The sequence below is a fragment of the Solea senegalensis genome, linkage group LG19 (assembly GCF_019176455.1).
Source record: "Solea senegalensis isolate Sse05_10M linkage group LG19, IFAPA_SoseM_1, whole genome shotgun sequence".
NCBI classification, from domain to species: domain Eukaryota; kingdom Metazoa; phylum Chordata; class Actinopteri; order Pleuronectiformes; family Soleidae; genus Solea; species Solea senegalensis.
Genome location: NC_058038.1, coordinates 13,139,941 through 13,155,036, shown reverse-complemented (window position 1 = coordinate 13,155,036; position 15,096 = coordinate 13,139,941). Strand labels below are relative to the sequence as shown.

The 15,096-nt window shown below is 39.5% G+C and overlaps 1 protein-coding gene across 2 annotated transcripts in view; it reads right to left on the bottom strand.

Moving 5' to 3' along the window:
* pitpnc1a (phosphatidylinositol transfer protein cytoplasmic 1a) overlaps positions 1-10,811 on the bottom strand; it is a 46,708-nt gene extending 35,897 nt beyond the window's left edge. The window contains exon 1 of one of the 2 annotated variants that reach the window (XM_044050702.1): positions 10,198-10,811. In XM_044050702.1, the coding sequence (XP_043906637.1) occupies positions 10,198-10,245 (48 nt within the window). In that variant the 5' untranslated portion in view covers positions 10,246-10,811. Of the gene's footprint in view, positions 1-7,814; positions 7,882-10,197 lie in introns of those variants that run through there. The other variant, XM_044050700.1, reaches the window with a different exon arrangement.
* Positions 10,812-15,096: the final 4,285 nt, after the last annotated feature.

Below are 15,096 nucleotides of genomic sequence, written 5' to 3'. Positions count from 1 at the left end.
TGGATAATGCGATTCATAGTCTGATTACTCCTGCATGTATACACTTTCTGCACATGCACCAAAACTCCCTCCTACGACGTATAAACTGCAGTACTGTTGCCGAAAATCATACCGCAGCGGTGGCGTCTTTATTCGGACAACACAGCGACCACAAGAGTCATGCTCTGCCTAATTTGAATCAGGATTAACATGTCCAGCAGGTACGAAACATACAGAACCACAGCGCGATCCATCTCTCCGTTTGTTTTTCTGTGACGTAAAGGTCAACAGGAAACTGATTCAATATGCACTAGCTTATAAAAGAGATACAGCACACCTGTCAGACGCACACATCCATCAATTCCATTAATCTGCTAATGAAACTGGTGTTTTGTTGTTTCAGAGCAAACAAACAGAGCTACATAAGGTTGATTTCAGCCCGACAGCCTGTCAATATTCCGTATGATTGACACCAGTTTTAAGTCACTCATGAAGTGAGAGCAGAACTTTCCTTCAAACAGGAACTGAAGACATTCTTCAGTGTTGAAAGGCAGCGGCGCTCTTGCCACATACTGTATTTCGTCACTGCGCTGACATTTATTGACCCCGCTCTCGTTCATTTCATGCCTCACTGGAAGCAGCCGCACCGAAATTGCAGAAACCATAAAATCAAAAGCAACACAGTGAAACTAATATGATATTTTAATGAAACATTTTCTTCAAGTTGGAAGACGTATATTTAACAACTTCACTGTGTCAATATGACAAATTGCTTTTTTTTGTACAGTATAATCCCATATGCAAGATGTCACCCGTTAGAGTGCACAATGTCTCCTTATACATTGTGATCACATTATAGTGCAACATGCCCAGCTGCTCCCCCCTCTCATGCTGCATCTTTCCTCACACCTGTCCCATAACTCTTGTGACACATTCACAACGTGTCAGCGCAGCTTCTATTCTCAGTCGCCATTGTCTCTCCTTGTTTAGACGGGATGTTGTCACTAAGTACGGTTTAGTGGCACAGGAAGAGAAGAGGTGCGTTTACAGGGCAGAGAAGCAGAGACAGACGAGCTTCCTGTTCTGATAAGGTGAACGATGGTAATAGCTCACAGTTCAGCTGGTAGGTGTGCAGCCTGCACACACACACAAGTGGTTTTCACAACACTGTTGTTGAAGCAAGGTAATTCATCCACGCCACAAACTAAATTATCAAACATTACTAACAATTTTGTGGACAAACAGAAAATTCCAATTTTCCAAATTCCAAATTAAAAAGGAAATTAAAATGAAATACATTGAAGTTTAACTCTCGGTTCAGAGAGAAAAGCAATTTAGACGACAACAATACAAAAAGCTATGTGCAATGGACTTAGGAGTAGAACTGGCTGCTACAATGTGTGTCCAAAGTGTTGATATGCACAAGCGACTATTTGTGTCAGCGCTTTCTCTAACCTGTCACAACCCCGCTGTTTGAAGCACAGTGCTGTGTCGCTGGAAACAAACCAACAGTAGCAGCGAGAGGGGACAACATATGTCAGGCTTTGGCGTGACACGGACTGAAAACAGATGGTTACAGATAGATTTCATTTTGTTTTCAGACAGAAGTATTAAAGTGTCATTGACATCGGACAAGAAGGGTTTTTGATTTATGGCAAAATGCTGACGTGTGTGTGATATAAAACATTTCAAAAGTGCCATGTTAAGTCTCTCTTTCTGTCTGCTGTTTGTCGACATTGTGCATTAAGATTTATAGAAGTTCTGGTCACTGGAGAACACTACTGGCGTGTTTCTACCGGCCCGCCACAGCACGGCACAGTTAAGTTGCGTTTCCACTTGCATACTACCTGGCACCAGGTACTTTTTTTAGTATCTAAGAACTATGCGTGACAGAGTGCCGTCACAGGAAGAGATGTCCAACACAAGAATCAAGCCGAACAATGCTGAAATGTAGATCAGTTAAAAAGACCTAACAATCCTAAAAACATCCGTTAATCTCCAACAATTACCAGGAAAATGTCTAAAATCTCAATATTTAACAGAGGAGTCTGGTGTATTTAGGTCATGGAGGAAGTACTGACAAATCGATTCTAATGGTTCAGTTACACTGAAACAACTGCTTTACAAAGTCACCAGTCACTCGTTTGTGTGTGTGTGTAAAACAAAGTCATTGCAGTTTCATGCAGCCGTGCAGTGATGACTCCGCCCACTATTTCTGAAGCGGAAAACCAACCTAAACCGTGGCGAGGCGAGCTGGGACCATAGTGGAAAAGGGCCATTAGTGTGAACGCTCTCTCCTCCAGGATGTTTTTCATTGCTCAAGTGTCCACTTGTCACCCTTTTTTCACAACCTTCAGTCACCTGACCAACAGTTCCTGCACTGCTCTAAATGCAGTTCTCCTCTCTCAGAAATAGAAAACTCTTGACCCTTCATGTTGACCAGACTATTTCTACGTGTGAAAATGATGCAACATACATACTGAATGGGAACGGCCAAACTACACTTGAACTTCAGCCTATAACTTCTCTGGTTCATGTATTTTTCAAAGCCGTTGTTGGCTGTGGGTATCTTAAACCAGGTCTACTCTCCACTGAATGACATTTATTTTACCAAATACATGTATGTCTTGACAGGATTTACATTTTGAAAGCATTAATGTGACGTGTTCAGGACATAAATTATGGATCACTGTATGGTTTACTTGTAATTGTAGTCCTGACAAAACTCCTAGTGAACAGGTGAAAATACAGCAACGGCCAAACCATTTGTCACTGAAGTATAGCATAGATAATTAAGGCTAAATCATTGTTTAAATAATGCATCTGTCAGTTATTTTCTCATATAGTCTATTAAATTTTTTCCATTCTTTTTGTTCTTTGTTTGAAAAAAAATCTCAGACGCTCTGGACACTCTGGTGTTCTCACGCGAGCTAACTTTACATTGACATTACGCGGTCATTTTACCAGAGAGCTGGCAGGAGAATCTCAGGAGAATCTCTGAAACAGCTACTGCAGACATCAGCATTCACACATTCAAGCCCTCTGCACAATCTATGGAGCATCTCTAGAGTTCACTCCTGTTCATGTCTGAAAGCAGCCTGAGATAAAGTGTGAGAGGGCAACCTTGAGAATATCATATTATATCAATTATTCTCACAGCAGGGACTCACTCGGTGATGCCCTGTGAGCCATCGGGCTCGTGGATACAAGCAATACAAGTAATGACATGTGGAAAAACAACCAGGCAGACTGCGAGCAGACACCAACAACTTCACTATGACGCCAAAGTCAAACACGGAATCATCTGTTGTTGAAAGTGCACACCGAGTTTTTTTTACACTCACAGTTAATTCAACTTGTGAGTGTAAAATGTTCAACAAAGTTCCACAGTGTTCATCAGAGATGTATCGTACTCTTGCTACATTACTTAAATTACAACGTGTGATTTCAAGTGTCACTGATATCTGTCCAATAGAGTCCTTTAGCGCTCATCCACATCTTTGTCACGTGACAGTGGTGGCCAGTGTCGAACCAGTACCGATATAAACTGACACCTAAAAATATCTGTTAGAGCTGCAGCTAACAATTATTTTCATAATCGACTAATGTGTCAATTATTTTATCGATTAATCGAGTAATCGTTTGGTCCATAAAATGTCAGAAAATTTAGTTTTTGTCCTAATACCAAAATTATTCAGTTTTAATGATTTCTTTTTTATGTGGAGCAAAGTAACCAGACAATATTCATATTTAAGAAGCTGAAACAATCAACAATCTTGTTTCGACGATTATCAAAATAGTTAACGATTAATTAATATCTGTGAGATCTGTTAATTTGATTGTCCATGTTGTTTGAGCCAGTGCAGCGCAGGGTACATTTGCTTTTATTATGGTCGCAAAGTTGCTGGTTTTCTCTGAACTCCAGCATTTTTAATGATTTTGCTTTGCCGTATCAGTTCAAATTGTTACAGACTGACTAAACTTGCATGAAGGAGTAAGAAATGAAAAGAACCAGATGAGAAGACAGAGGTAAATCAAATCAAACACCTGTAAATACTGGTGCATGCTGGGTTTGGCCAAAGGCTCAAAAGGTCAGATTGAAGACTGACACTGGATCATTCAGCTGAAAACATGTACGACACATTGGATCAGGTCAGTCCATTATGGCGACACGCTCGGTCGCCGCAGCTCTGGTCACAATCACCCGTCCTCCATCTGACCTCGTAATTTCCCTGTGCAGTTTCAGGTCGTATAACGGCGATAAAGCTCCTTTACTTTCCTCTGACTTCTACCGTCAATAAGCTGTGCACTACCTTTCAGCTTTGATAACTGTAGAGGTCATTTAAGCTCCATGTTTGAAAGGTTGGCATACATCCATGTTAGTGCACAAACAGAGGGGAAGGATAGAATGAAGAGTCGGGGGCTGCTTGTAGGGGTTGTCATGGGCACAAAACACAGTGTGTTACCTTGAGCTTAAGCGCTGTTGTTGATGCTGTCAAACTGATGTCTTAATGCTGGTCAGTATGAGGAGCTTCTCAGCTGAAACACCTTTACTGACAACTGGTGCAGTATGTGTCTGTCTTTTGATAATTCAGTCTGTAGCTGTAACATTAGCTAAATCATGAAGTTAAATCACTTCATGACTTACAAGACTAAGTTAATGGAATTATGAAATAATGGGAAACACAGTCTTCTCGTCCTCCAATGCTCTTGTTCACTCTAAAACATATTAGCAGCCGATGAAGCAAACAGTCAACTGCTATTCAGGTGCAGAAAAGAAACTCTCTGTTCTTTATTCAGTGAATGGGTAATTAATTGCAGAAAAAGCTGCCTGGCACTTGCTGAGCCACTGAAAGCTCTGCTCGATGTAATCTAAAAACAGTCACGGTGAAATTAAATCTACTGAGGTGTGTCTACACATACTGAAGATACAATTTTTCTTGCTGTCTGCTAGATTTGAAGCATTTTAGACAAAGCATGGAACAAAATCAATGTCCTTGCCATGTCTGTTTAATGAGCAACTGCTAAAATTTGTTCAGAGGATTTTATGCCAGGTCTGATGATTAAAATCCACATGTGGCTGTTGTCTAGGCAACAATTATTCGTTTAATAGATTATTAATCACTTACGAGATCAACTTTTTTGATCAATTATTCGGTTTTAGAGTTAATTAAAAGTGTATATGTAAAGTTGAGATTTGTGAGGACATTACTGTGTTTTCATTTGGAGACCATAGTGTCAGATAGAAATGATCTTCACGCAAATTAGTGTAATGAGTTAGTGTAATGAGCCCTGAACTCTGTCAAGAAGGACTACTGACGAGAAACAAAAGTGGTGAAAATTAAATGGAGCTTTTTGTACCAATACATCGGTAACTGAATGTTTATGAATGTTCTCCATATTCTCCATGTCTGCTCTTTCAGACAGAGTTAGTGTTCTCATTCCCTTAAAAAAATACATATGTTTGACCCATATATCTTTATCACCCATACTGCATTCAGACATAAATGTTTCAGAGAAAGTATATGTGAAAAACTATTACAGTTGCCATCATCGCATTGTGCCGACTTTGTAAGAGTCACCTTAAAAGACATGCACGCTCTCATCTTTAACTCCCTGGCAGAGAATTTGAGTTTGAACATGTCTCTCTCTCTGTCTGTCTGTCTATCTGGTGTGTGAGTGAGCTCGGTCACTGTCTGGCTGCACAGTGAGCTCCTTAGGGAACAGTGAAGGAACAGGCTTCTCTGTAGTCAGAGCACAGAGCTTACACTATGTGGACGTCTCAATATGCAGGAACACAAACAAACCACCAGAGACTGACCTTACACTGACTGGCTGATGTCTCATTAATCCAAACAGGTGTCCACACTTCAGTCTAGTGTAGAACATGTCGAGTTCTGAAAAGTTTAATGATATCAGCCCAAATACTAGCATTAATGTGAATGTCTGGGTTACAGAATATAATAGTAAATTAGGGTTGGGACAAAATGACATGGATATTGCATTAAATTCTCGTCCTGATTTATGAAATACAATTAACCACTGGCACCAAATATCAATAGTTTAATTTACAAAAAGTATGGCACTCTAAACAGATTTCCCTCCCATTTTGACTCACCAGCGTCACAAATGAATGGTTCCTTGCAGAGGAACTTATTACAAGAATGAGAGGAACATGAACTGAGATTAAAGCTTTAGTTCAAATTTGGTTCAGGGCTGCTACAATTAGCCACTGACGCAGAATTTTAGTGTCGACATGTTGTATTACCATTGCACAAATACAAATCACATGATTGTTCCTTTAAAACTGCAGTGTAATACAGGAACTGCTGGTGGCACAATCACTTCCAATGACAGCAAATAAGAAGAGCTTTGAAAAAAGAGCAGATCAGAGGGGGAGAGATGCATCAGGTGCATTAGTTGTAGTGTAGCGAGCAAATGGAAGCTACTGTGATGCATTGTTATAGTGCATCATTGTCTTGCAACATATTGATCAGCGCTGAATCACTCAGTGTGTTTACATGCATGTTAAAAGTCCAATTTAACGGAGTTGGAGTCAGACATAAGCGGCCAATAAGTAAATTTTTTTCCCCTTCGCATGTATACTCAGGCTTGGCAAGTAGTCTGATTGCCACTCTTAGTCAGACTACGGCCATAGCTCGATTAAACTGTGAATGTAGTGATTGACTGTGATTTCCATGCCTAACGTGTGCATGCATTCAATATTTACTGCCTTTTCTAAAGAAAGAAGAATTGAAGTGATATTTTGCAATATTTAAGCAATATTAAACTGGCAAGTGCATATGTCGTTAAACTACACTGCCCTCGGTCCATAACATGGAAGAAGCCACTTGAAGACTGAGAAAAAAAAGCTGTGAACTTCATTAATTCACTCACACGCATCTATAGCTTATATCTAAGAAGCTTGTGTGTGTATGTGTATATATATATATATATATATATATATATATATATATATATATATATATATATATATATATATACATACATACATACATACATACATATATACATATATACATACATACATACATACATGATATGACCTGAACACTAAATTAATTACTCCTCATGATGAATCCAATGTCTATGATTAATCCATATCAAGAGGTACAGCAGGTCATCCTCTCTCCTCCAGTCACTCTTTGAGCAAAATATTGAACCCCGGTTGCCCCTGGTGATGCATCCTCAGTGTGCGAGTGTGTGAAGTACTATGTATAGAACAAGCATTGTATGAATGCCCGTGCGTGAATGTTTGAAAATGACTTTGTAGTCATTATGACGAGAACAGTGCACAGTATACTAATGCAGCCCATTTACCATTTAGAAATATGTGTTTATGTAATCTGCAGCGAAAATGCTGAATAAAACTAACTGTTTATTTAACTGGTTTGGTGCACTCATTCAAGAAATTCCGTAGAAAATGATTTTCTACCTGAAGCCACAAGCTGTTTTTGAAAACAGTGAATTCATTAGTGTCGAGTGGGCATGAATCTAAACACGTATGAGATCATCTGTCACACGTGCACACACAAACATAGACACACAGTCCTTGGATTATTTATGCGTCTTTGTGTGGGGGTAAGTAGCTGCAGCTGAATTTAATTGATTACAAATGTTCATTTGTCAAATCAGTAACACATCAATGGGTTATTATTGTTACAGCGGCAGACGTAATAGCCTGTAGTCGGCCAGCTGTCAAGGACAACAGAGTCTTCCATCACCACTAGAGCGAAGCAAAGCAGAGGAGCCAATCAGTCTCGGGACAGTATGTGATAAAGCTGCATCCTGGTAATAACAAACAAGAAACTCACAGAGACCACTTCAAGGTCCAAAGCAGCGCAGTCACACAGCGAGAGGACCATTAGGAGAGGCTGCTCAGATCCTGTCCAAATAAGAACAACATCATAGTTTTTTGACTGACTACAGTTAAGTGCTTTATGTTCAGACGGCACGACTGACAAGTGATAATCATGGTAACCATGAACTACTATCGTGATAGAAGTGCACCGGCTCCAATTAAGTCACATGACAACCTGGGTTAAATGATGTGTCAAACCTTTCTGACACAGTGGAACTCAGTAAAACACTTTAAATGGAGCATGTTGTCGTTAGGTTCTAGTAACACGGAAATGAACACTATCAACATTGACAGCAGGAGGGGAAGTAAATACAGCCCCAACTTCAAATCCTATGATGATAACACAGGATTCTATGATTGAACATGGAAGCATGGAACAATATGAAAATGTCATAATCATTCTGATCGAAATGAACGCGATTCACAACATTTTTGCTCAAATGTAGATGGGAGTCCTCTTTCCATAATAATATACCTTAATTTGGTTAATTTCCATAAGATTTCATTAAATGAGCACAAATGTGACACGGGAAGTACACAGTGTCCTTGCAGGCTCCCCCTTAAGGCACTTCAAAATAGCTCACAAGGAGCATTTTCATGTCATTTTTGAAATAATAACAATTTTCCCCATTCACAGCTATTCCAAACATGGAAGTGCAACACAAAATCAACTTATTTTTTTATAAAACTCTATATCGTCTCATGCAAAGCCACAGCATAAACACAAGGTAACACAAACAGAGCTGTGACTATTCATGAAATACTGTATCTTTGTTGAGTGCTATAATGTATTAGTTGCTGGTTGCAAAAAGAACTCTGTTTGAATTTAAGTCTATGAGAAAATGAGCCAACTTCTCACTTGATTCAGAATATCAGTTAACATCAATTATGGATGAACGATATTTGACTTTTTGCCAATATCTGATAACAGCAGATCATTTAGTCTCTTCTGTAGTGAAATTAACATAATATTTTGCCTACTCATTTTGCAGCAGATGTAGATATCAATTTTCTTCATTGAGCAAAATAAATAAACGTAAAATAAACAATAGTTGTAGAGGAGGACAGCATAGAAGTCAAGGAGGCAGCAGCCTGTTAAGCCTACTGTTGTATTCATTAGTTATTTCGGCAGATCCTGGTGTGTCTGCCAATGCTAACACCGTACTGATAATATTGTGCATCTGTAGTCTCAATTGCTACTTTCAGGTCTTCTTCAGTAGGACATAATGTTAATTTTGTAAGTTATGTTACTTTGAAGAGGAAATTACACAATAAAGCACCACATGTGAGTGTGGACACCTGTGTATCCTCAAATAGGTAGCAGGTGACGGATATACAGTTGCAAAACGTACATGTCAAATTGTGAATCAAGGATGAAGAGGCCTCTGTGGCCACATGATCACAAAAGAGCATTAAAGTCACATTCTTGGTTGTCACCAGAACAGCACATCATCACCAAAGACCTTTACTTCCATTCAAGTTCCACAACACATACAAAATCCTACTCCTCCTCTAATTCAAATCCCTCCATCCCCTGGCCACACACACATTTCTTGTCTGACCTCCTCCATCCCTGCAGCCTGGAACCTATGGTGCACAGAACCAGATCTGGCCCCCCTCAAAAATATTTCCTCAAAAATCCACCTTTTAAGTACTGACATCATTTTCTGTCCGTACGTTTGTTCTGTTCTTTGTTTGATTCGTGTTTTTAAAACTCTAAAGCAGCCTTGGGTACCTTGAAATAAACTACACAGGTCTAAATTGTTGTTATTATCATTATCATGATTATTGTTGTTGTTGTTGTTATTATTATTATTATTATTATTATTATTATTATTATTATACCATAAAAATGCATTGTCGATGGGGGTAATGAAGTGATGGAGCGTGCGTGCATTTTCACACGTCCTCAAAACCACACAGTAAAATAGACGCACGATTTGTCCTTCACCATCTCCAGTACAAATAATCGCACGTTTCGTTCCGATGCTGCTGCTGCTGCTGCTTCTGTACAATCTGTCCAACGTTGGACACGTTCAACAGCAGAGCAGGAGGAGGCTGCAGAAGCAGCAGCAGAGAGACAGCAGCAGCTCCACCGCGCGGTTGTTCCCTGAACGCACCACGACTGAACGAGTTCACCGTGTTCTCTTTTGGTGCAGAAACGACGAGCGCATCACTGTCAACTTTCCAAGCATCACTGTGAGCGCGGCATAGAAGCAAACCTGCCTGTGCACAGCAAGTCGCGGATTTACAGCGGCAGAGTCATCATCAACAACAACAACAATAACAACAACAACAACAACCAGGAGACGGAGCAGATGTAAAAGTTCACCTACCTCCTCCACAGTGAGAGGCATGCAAATCCGGTACTCCTTCAGCAACATAGTCTCTCTCTCTGCACAGCGGAAGGTGACGATGTCGGTGCTCTTACAGTGTTCGGGCGCGATCCTACAAAGCAGTCATTGAAGTGCAAAGATTTGCTCGGTGAAACCACACACTCACGTATTCACCTGCTCACTCATGTGTGCATCAGCAGCCTCCAGTAACGACTCCTGCTTCGTGCGCACACACTTAGTCCAAATCACCAGAGGGGGTTTTGCACCTGGCGGAGTGAGTCCTTCTGCTGGCGACTCAATAAACTACTCCCAACAGTCCAGCGTTGGCCTCACGTAAACCTGTGTGGCGCGGGAAGTGAAAAGAAATCACACAAAACTCCAAAAACAAGTCGCTTTCAACAACAACGACGTCCGCAGCTTCGTGTGTCTCCCCTTTCTTCTCCTTCTTCTCCTTCTCCTTCTTCTTCTTCTTCTTCCTCTTCTTTTTCTCGCGTCAAACACGGAACCTTTCCGTCGCGTAAATGTTCCTCAGACACAAACACAAGTCGTTGGCTGAGACGCGTTTCCTCGGTAGCAGCTTCACTAACGTATCCCCGCTGCTGAGAGTGAGTTTCCCTGACAGCTCCCTCCTCCCCCGAGTGATGCGCAGCCGTGTTTTAAATGAAGCAGCTGCTTCCAATCAGCGACAGCCGGAAACAGAAGAGCAGAAGAAGAAGAGCAATCCTTAAAAAAAAGCACAAAAAACATCTCTATCTATCCTGAACAAACGAGACGCACCCACTCATACACTGACTCACACACGTATATGTGATGGCAGCAGTTGTAGTCTGCATTCTACTCTTTGAGTCAAACATGTAAAACAGGATCTTATTTTGTCAACAGCTGACCGGAAGGCGTGTTCTTGTTGTTTATTTTGCAGGTGTAGCAAACGCTTGACCTACGCACAAGCAGAGTACACGTCTGAATGATTTCCAAACACAAGACAACACATATTCAAGCCAAACCATTTTAGATATTGACAGTAAATGTACGTTTTAGTTACAATGAACGTGAAAATCATCTCATTTATTTTACATCTATTTCATTAATTTCTAGGCTCGATTAGAAAATAATCTGGCAAACAAACAATCTTGAAACATTTTGAATCACAGGTAGATACAGATGTTATAATACTTTTTGAGTGAGAATGAGTACGAGATTGATCTTGTTGCTAACTTGCTGATTCTGTGTGGTACATTTCACACACACACACACACACACACATATAGTTTTCCTTACCACAGAATGAGCCCTATGTTTTTACAATGTATTGTGTTTAATACAAATTACTTTATTTGTCTATTTGCTTGCACTTTTGAATTCCACTGTTTATTTTGTATCTGTTAATCTCCCTGTTTTTAGTAACAATGACGTGTGGTGCTGCCTTTCTTGGCCAGGTCACCCTTGTGAAAGAGGTCTTGATCTCAATGGATCTTTCTCTGGTTGAATAAAATAAAATAAACATCAGGAGCAGGTCTGCTCGGGAGGGTGAGATGAGAGATTTTAAACTGCAACATACAACCTCACCTATAGATTTTGCTAAAACCTACACACTGTATCTATTAATATGACACACTATGTCATACAGTATATAAAGGTTCATCAGATCAAACTCAAAGAGAAATAGTTCTCTGACAAAAGTGCTACAACAGCTGCAGAACAATACACAGCATTATGGAGACAACAAACAGCCTATACCAAGAACATAGAATTCACAGAATATAGATAACACATAATAAGAATTAAAAAAAAAAAGATGAGCATTTTACCTGGCACAAAAGACATGAAAAAATAAAGAATGTATAAAAATGCAGGCAGCAACAACTCACAGTATTGTTAGTGTGTTTTAGTGTTTCATAATTATCCCATCTGAATCATTGTGAATGTTTTTATAACAATAATAATTTGACTAATTGAACGCTGGTAAAGCAAATATGCACAGGTGATTATGAAAGTTGACATAAAGTGTACAACACTGATACTTCTGATCTGATAAATGTGCAAAATGGACAAAAGGCCCGATATTAAACTGTATAATGCACATATACAGTGTATATATAATATTCAAGGTTTTGTAGAGTATATAGGATTAGGTTCATAAACAGCAGCAGTAGGTCTTATGTCCCGTTAGCTCTTGGTCCTGACCTTGGACTGACCTTTTCTGTTGAACAGACTTTGGTGCTGAACTGGAACTGACCATGGTGCTGAAGTTGAGCTACAATCAGAACTTTGAAATAAAAGCACACCTCACATGTGTTCAGTATCTGCTTGAATTTTAGTGAAAAGTCATGAACTTACCCAGGGACCACCAACACCCACCTGTAGTTTGTCCAGTGTGACAAATTATAATAGACACAGTCCCATGTTGTTGTTTAAAATGTTTTACTTGTGTTTTTTTAATCGTAGGACATTAGTAAGAGCACAATCAATATGTAATACTTGTTCCAGACAGTAGATGTCACCAGAGATCTTTATTTTAGTGAGCAGAGTTGTAGTGCAGACATGTACCTGTAGCTGTCACATTTATTTACACAGAAAACATGTCATCAATCAAGCGATGAATATTGATCAAATTTCCACTACCATTTTAATAAAACGCTTCTTCATCCCAGCAGTACTATGAAAGGTTACTTATACCTCTTTTCAGCTTATGCAAAGCACATTAAGAATATTAATTCCTCATTAGGTCTTTTTTTTATGAATAAAAAAATGGGCAATCAGTATGACTGAGGAGTCAGACTAAGAGAAATAAACCCTTTGTTTTGTGCCATAAGGAATCATAAGTGATATCTAATAATACCTCTCGACTGAAGAGGGCGCAGTGAACCTGCCTATGTTGTGTTTAAGAAGCATTCATTCATTCAGATGCATGTGCATGAACATACAAGCATGCACTCCAACACAAATGTGACATCTCTGCTTTCCATCCTTTAAACCATAACAGTTTCTGTGATGCGCACAAATGCAAACGCTCACATACCTGCTCCACCAGATTCATGAACCCAAGGAAAATGAATTCAACAGTAGCTGTGGCACGTAACAGAAAACACATCACACACCCTTGACTCTGTAACGCCACCTCTGGCAGATTTGGCAAGTTTTGGTGTGTTTATTCAGCATATGAGAGACTGCCAGGAGACAGTGAGGGCTGCACTAAACAGTGGCATCTTCTTTTCATCAAGTTCAGTTTCAGTCGTTTACTTTTTACATATTTTACCTCAAAGTTCTTTACACACTCTGTCTGATTGTTCTCTTCATGTTACTGTGGAAACATAGCAGAGCAAGAGAGCAGCAAGGTCTTGTCTTACTACATAAAAGCTTTATTCTAAATTGTGGGTGCAGCTCGGACGTCAGAGAGGAAAAGTATGGAACTTACAATCTTGACCTTTCTATAAAAAGCTAACTGAATACAGTGTAGGACAAAAGCTTTAGACCTACTTTGCTGGTGCTTTCTCTTTTATCTTAATCTCATAGCCAATCAAAATGAATTATTTTTAATGCCATTGGTCACTGGTCAATATTCCTTTTTTATTCTACATCACATTTGCAGCACAGGATATAAATGTATAAAATAGCTCTCATTAGAATTTACATAAACATGTAAACATGTAAAGCCTTGCATGTTGAGCTAAAGGTGTATGACCACTGTGAAACGTCTGTGTGTGCATGTGCATGGTTTCAGTTGTACGTGTTGTGAGAATTGTGGTCTTACTTCACAAGAGAGACACGCAGCATACCTGTAGAATGCAACTCACTAACGATCTGTAATTGATTTAAAAAGGAAAATAACACCCTGAGATGTGTGCTGCGTCAACCTTCAAACACATAACAGTATCTGTTTACAAAACATTCACACAAACAAACAAACACACACTCGCCAAAAATCTGTTTATTCCAGCTGGTGCCATTGTCGACACAGATGAAAAACGGTTGCTAAGAAACCTGGCTTCCTTGCTTCTTGCAGCTCAACATCATTAGTTGCCCTTTACTGTCAATTTTCTAACCTCTTTTTCTAACATTCGGTCCAGTGTGGCTGTGAAAAAGGGAGTTTCTTTCTCACATCGTTAAGTAGTGGGAGTTTTCACTGAGGACAAAATTAATTAGGGGTTCATTTGAGCCATTGGTGTGAGAAAGGAAACACTTGTGTTGGGTGGGGGGGTCTGATCTGAGTGAAAACATGGACTATGTGCTTATTTTTGACACAACATTTTTGTGTGAGAATGTTGGAGTTGTTTTCTTATCTAGCTAATAACATGTCCATGCCTCAAACACTGAGACTAATGTAGGCAGCAGGAGGGTGGTGTCTGTGTCTGTGTTGTGGCTGCTCTGCAGGTGAGCTGGCCTGAACTGTAGGTGGAGGGAGCAACAAAAAGACATATTTAACAATAAATGTAACATTTCTGCATTCAAATATGTTATTAGCCACACTTAAAAAAAAAAAACGTAGCTTTTACTCGGTGACGTGGTTCTTGGACGACTGGACTGTGAAGCAAGACGTACAAAAACAAACTGACACAGGGCTATTTATACATGAGGTAGGGGAACACAGGTGAAACCAATGAGGGGCGGGGCCGGCAATTTCAACGGAGGGAAAAATCAGGAACAGGAAGTGTATGACAACACCGAGTGACTTAAACTAAACACTTAACACTTAACAAGATTATATTACAACGTTGACATATTTGACGAGACATAACAAAATTCCTTTTTAATACCTAACATTATTTTAAATGGCGTTTTTACCCATTCAAAATAAAACAGATATGATTAATGAATCACAAACTAATGTTTTACATGTTATTGTAAACATATACACGTAAATCTTGAGTAAAAAAATAAAAAATAGCAACCTTAAAAAGT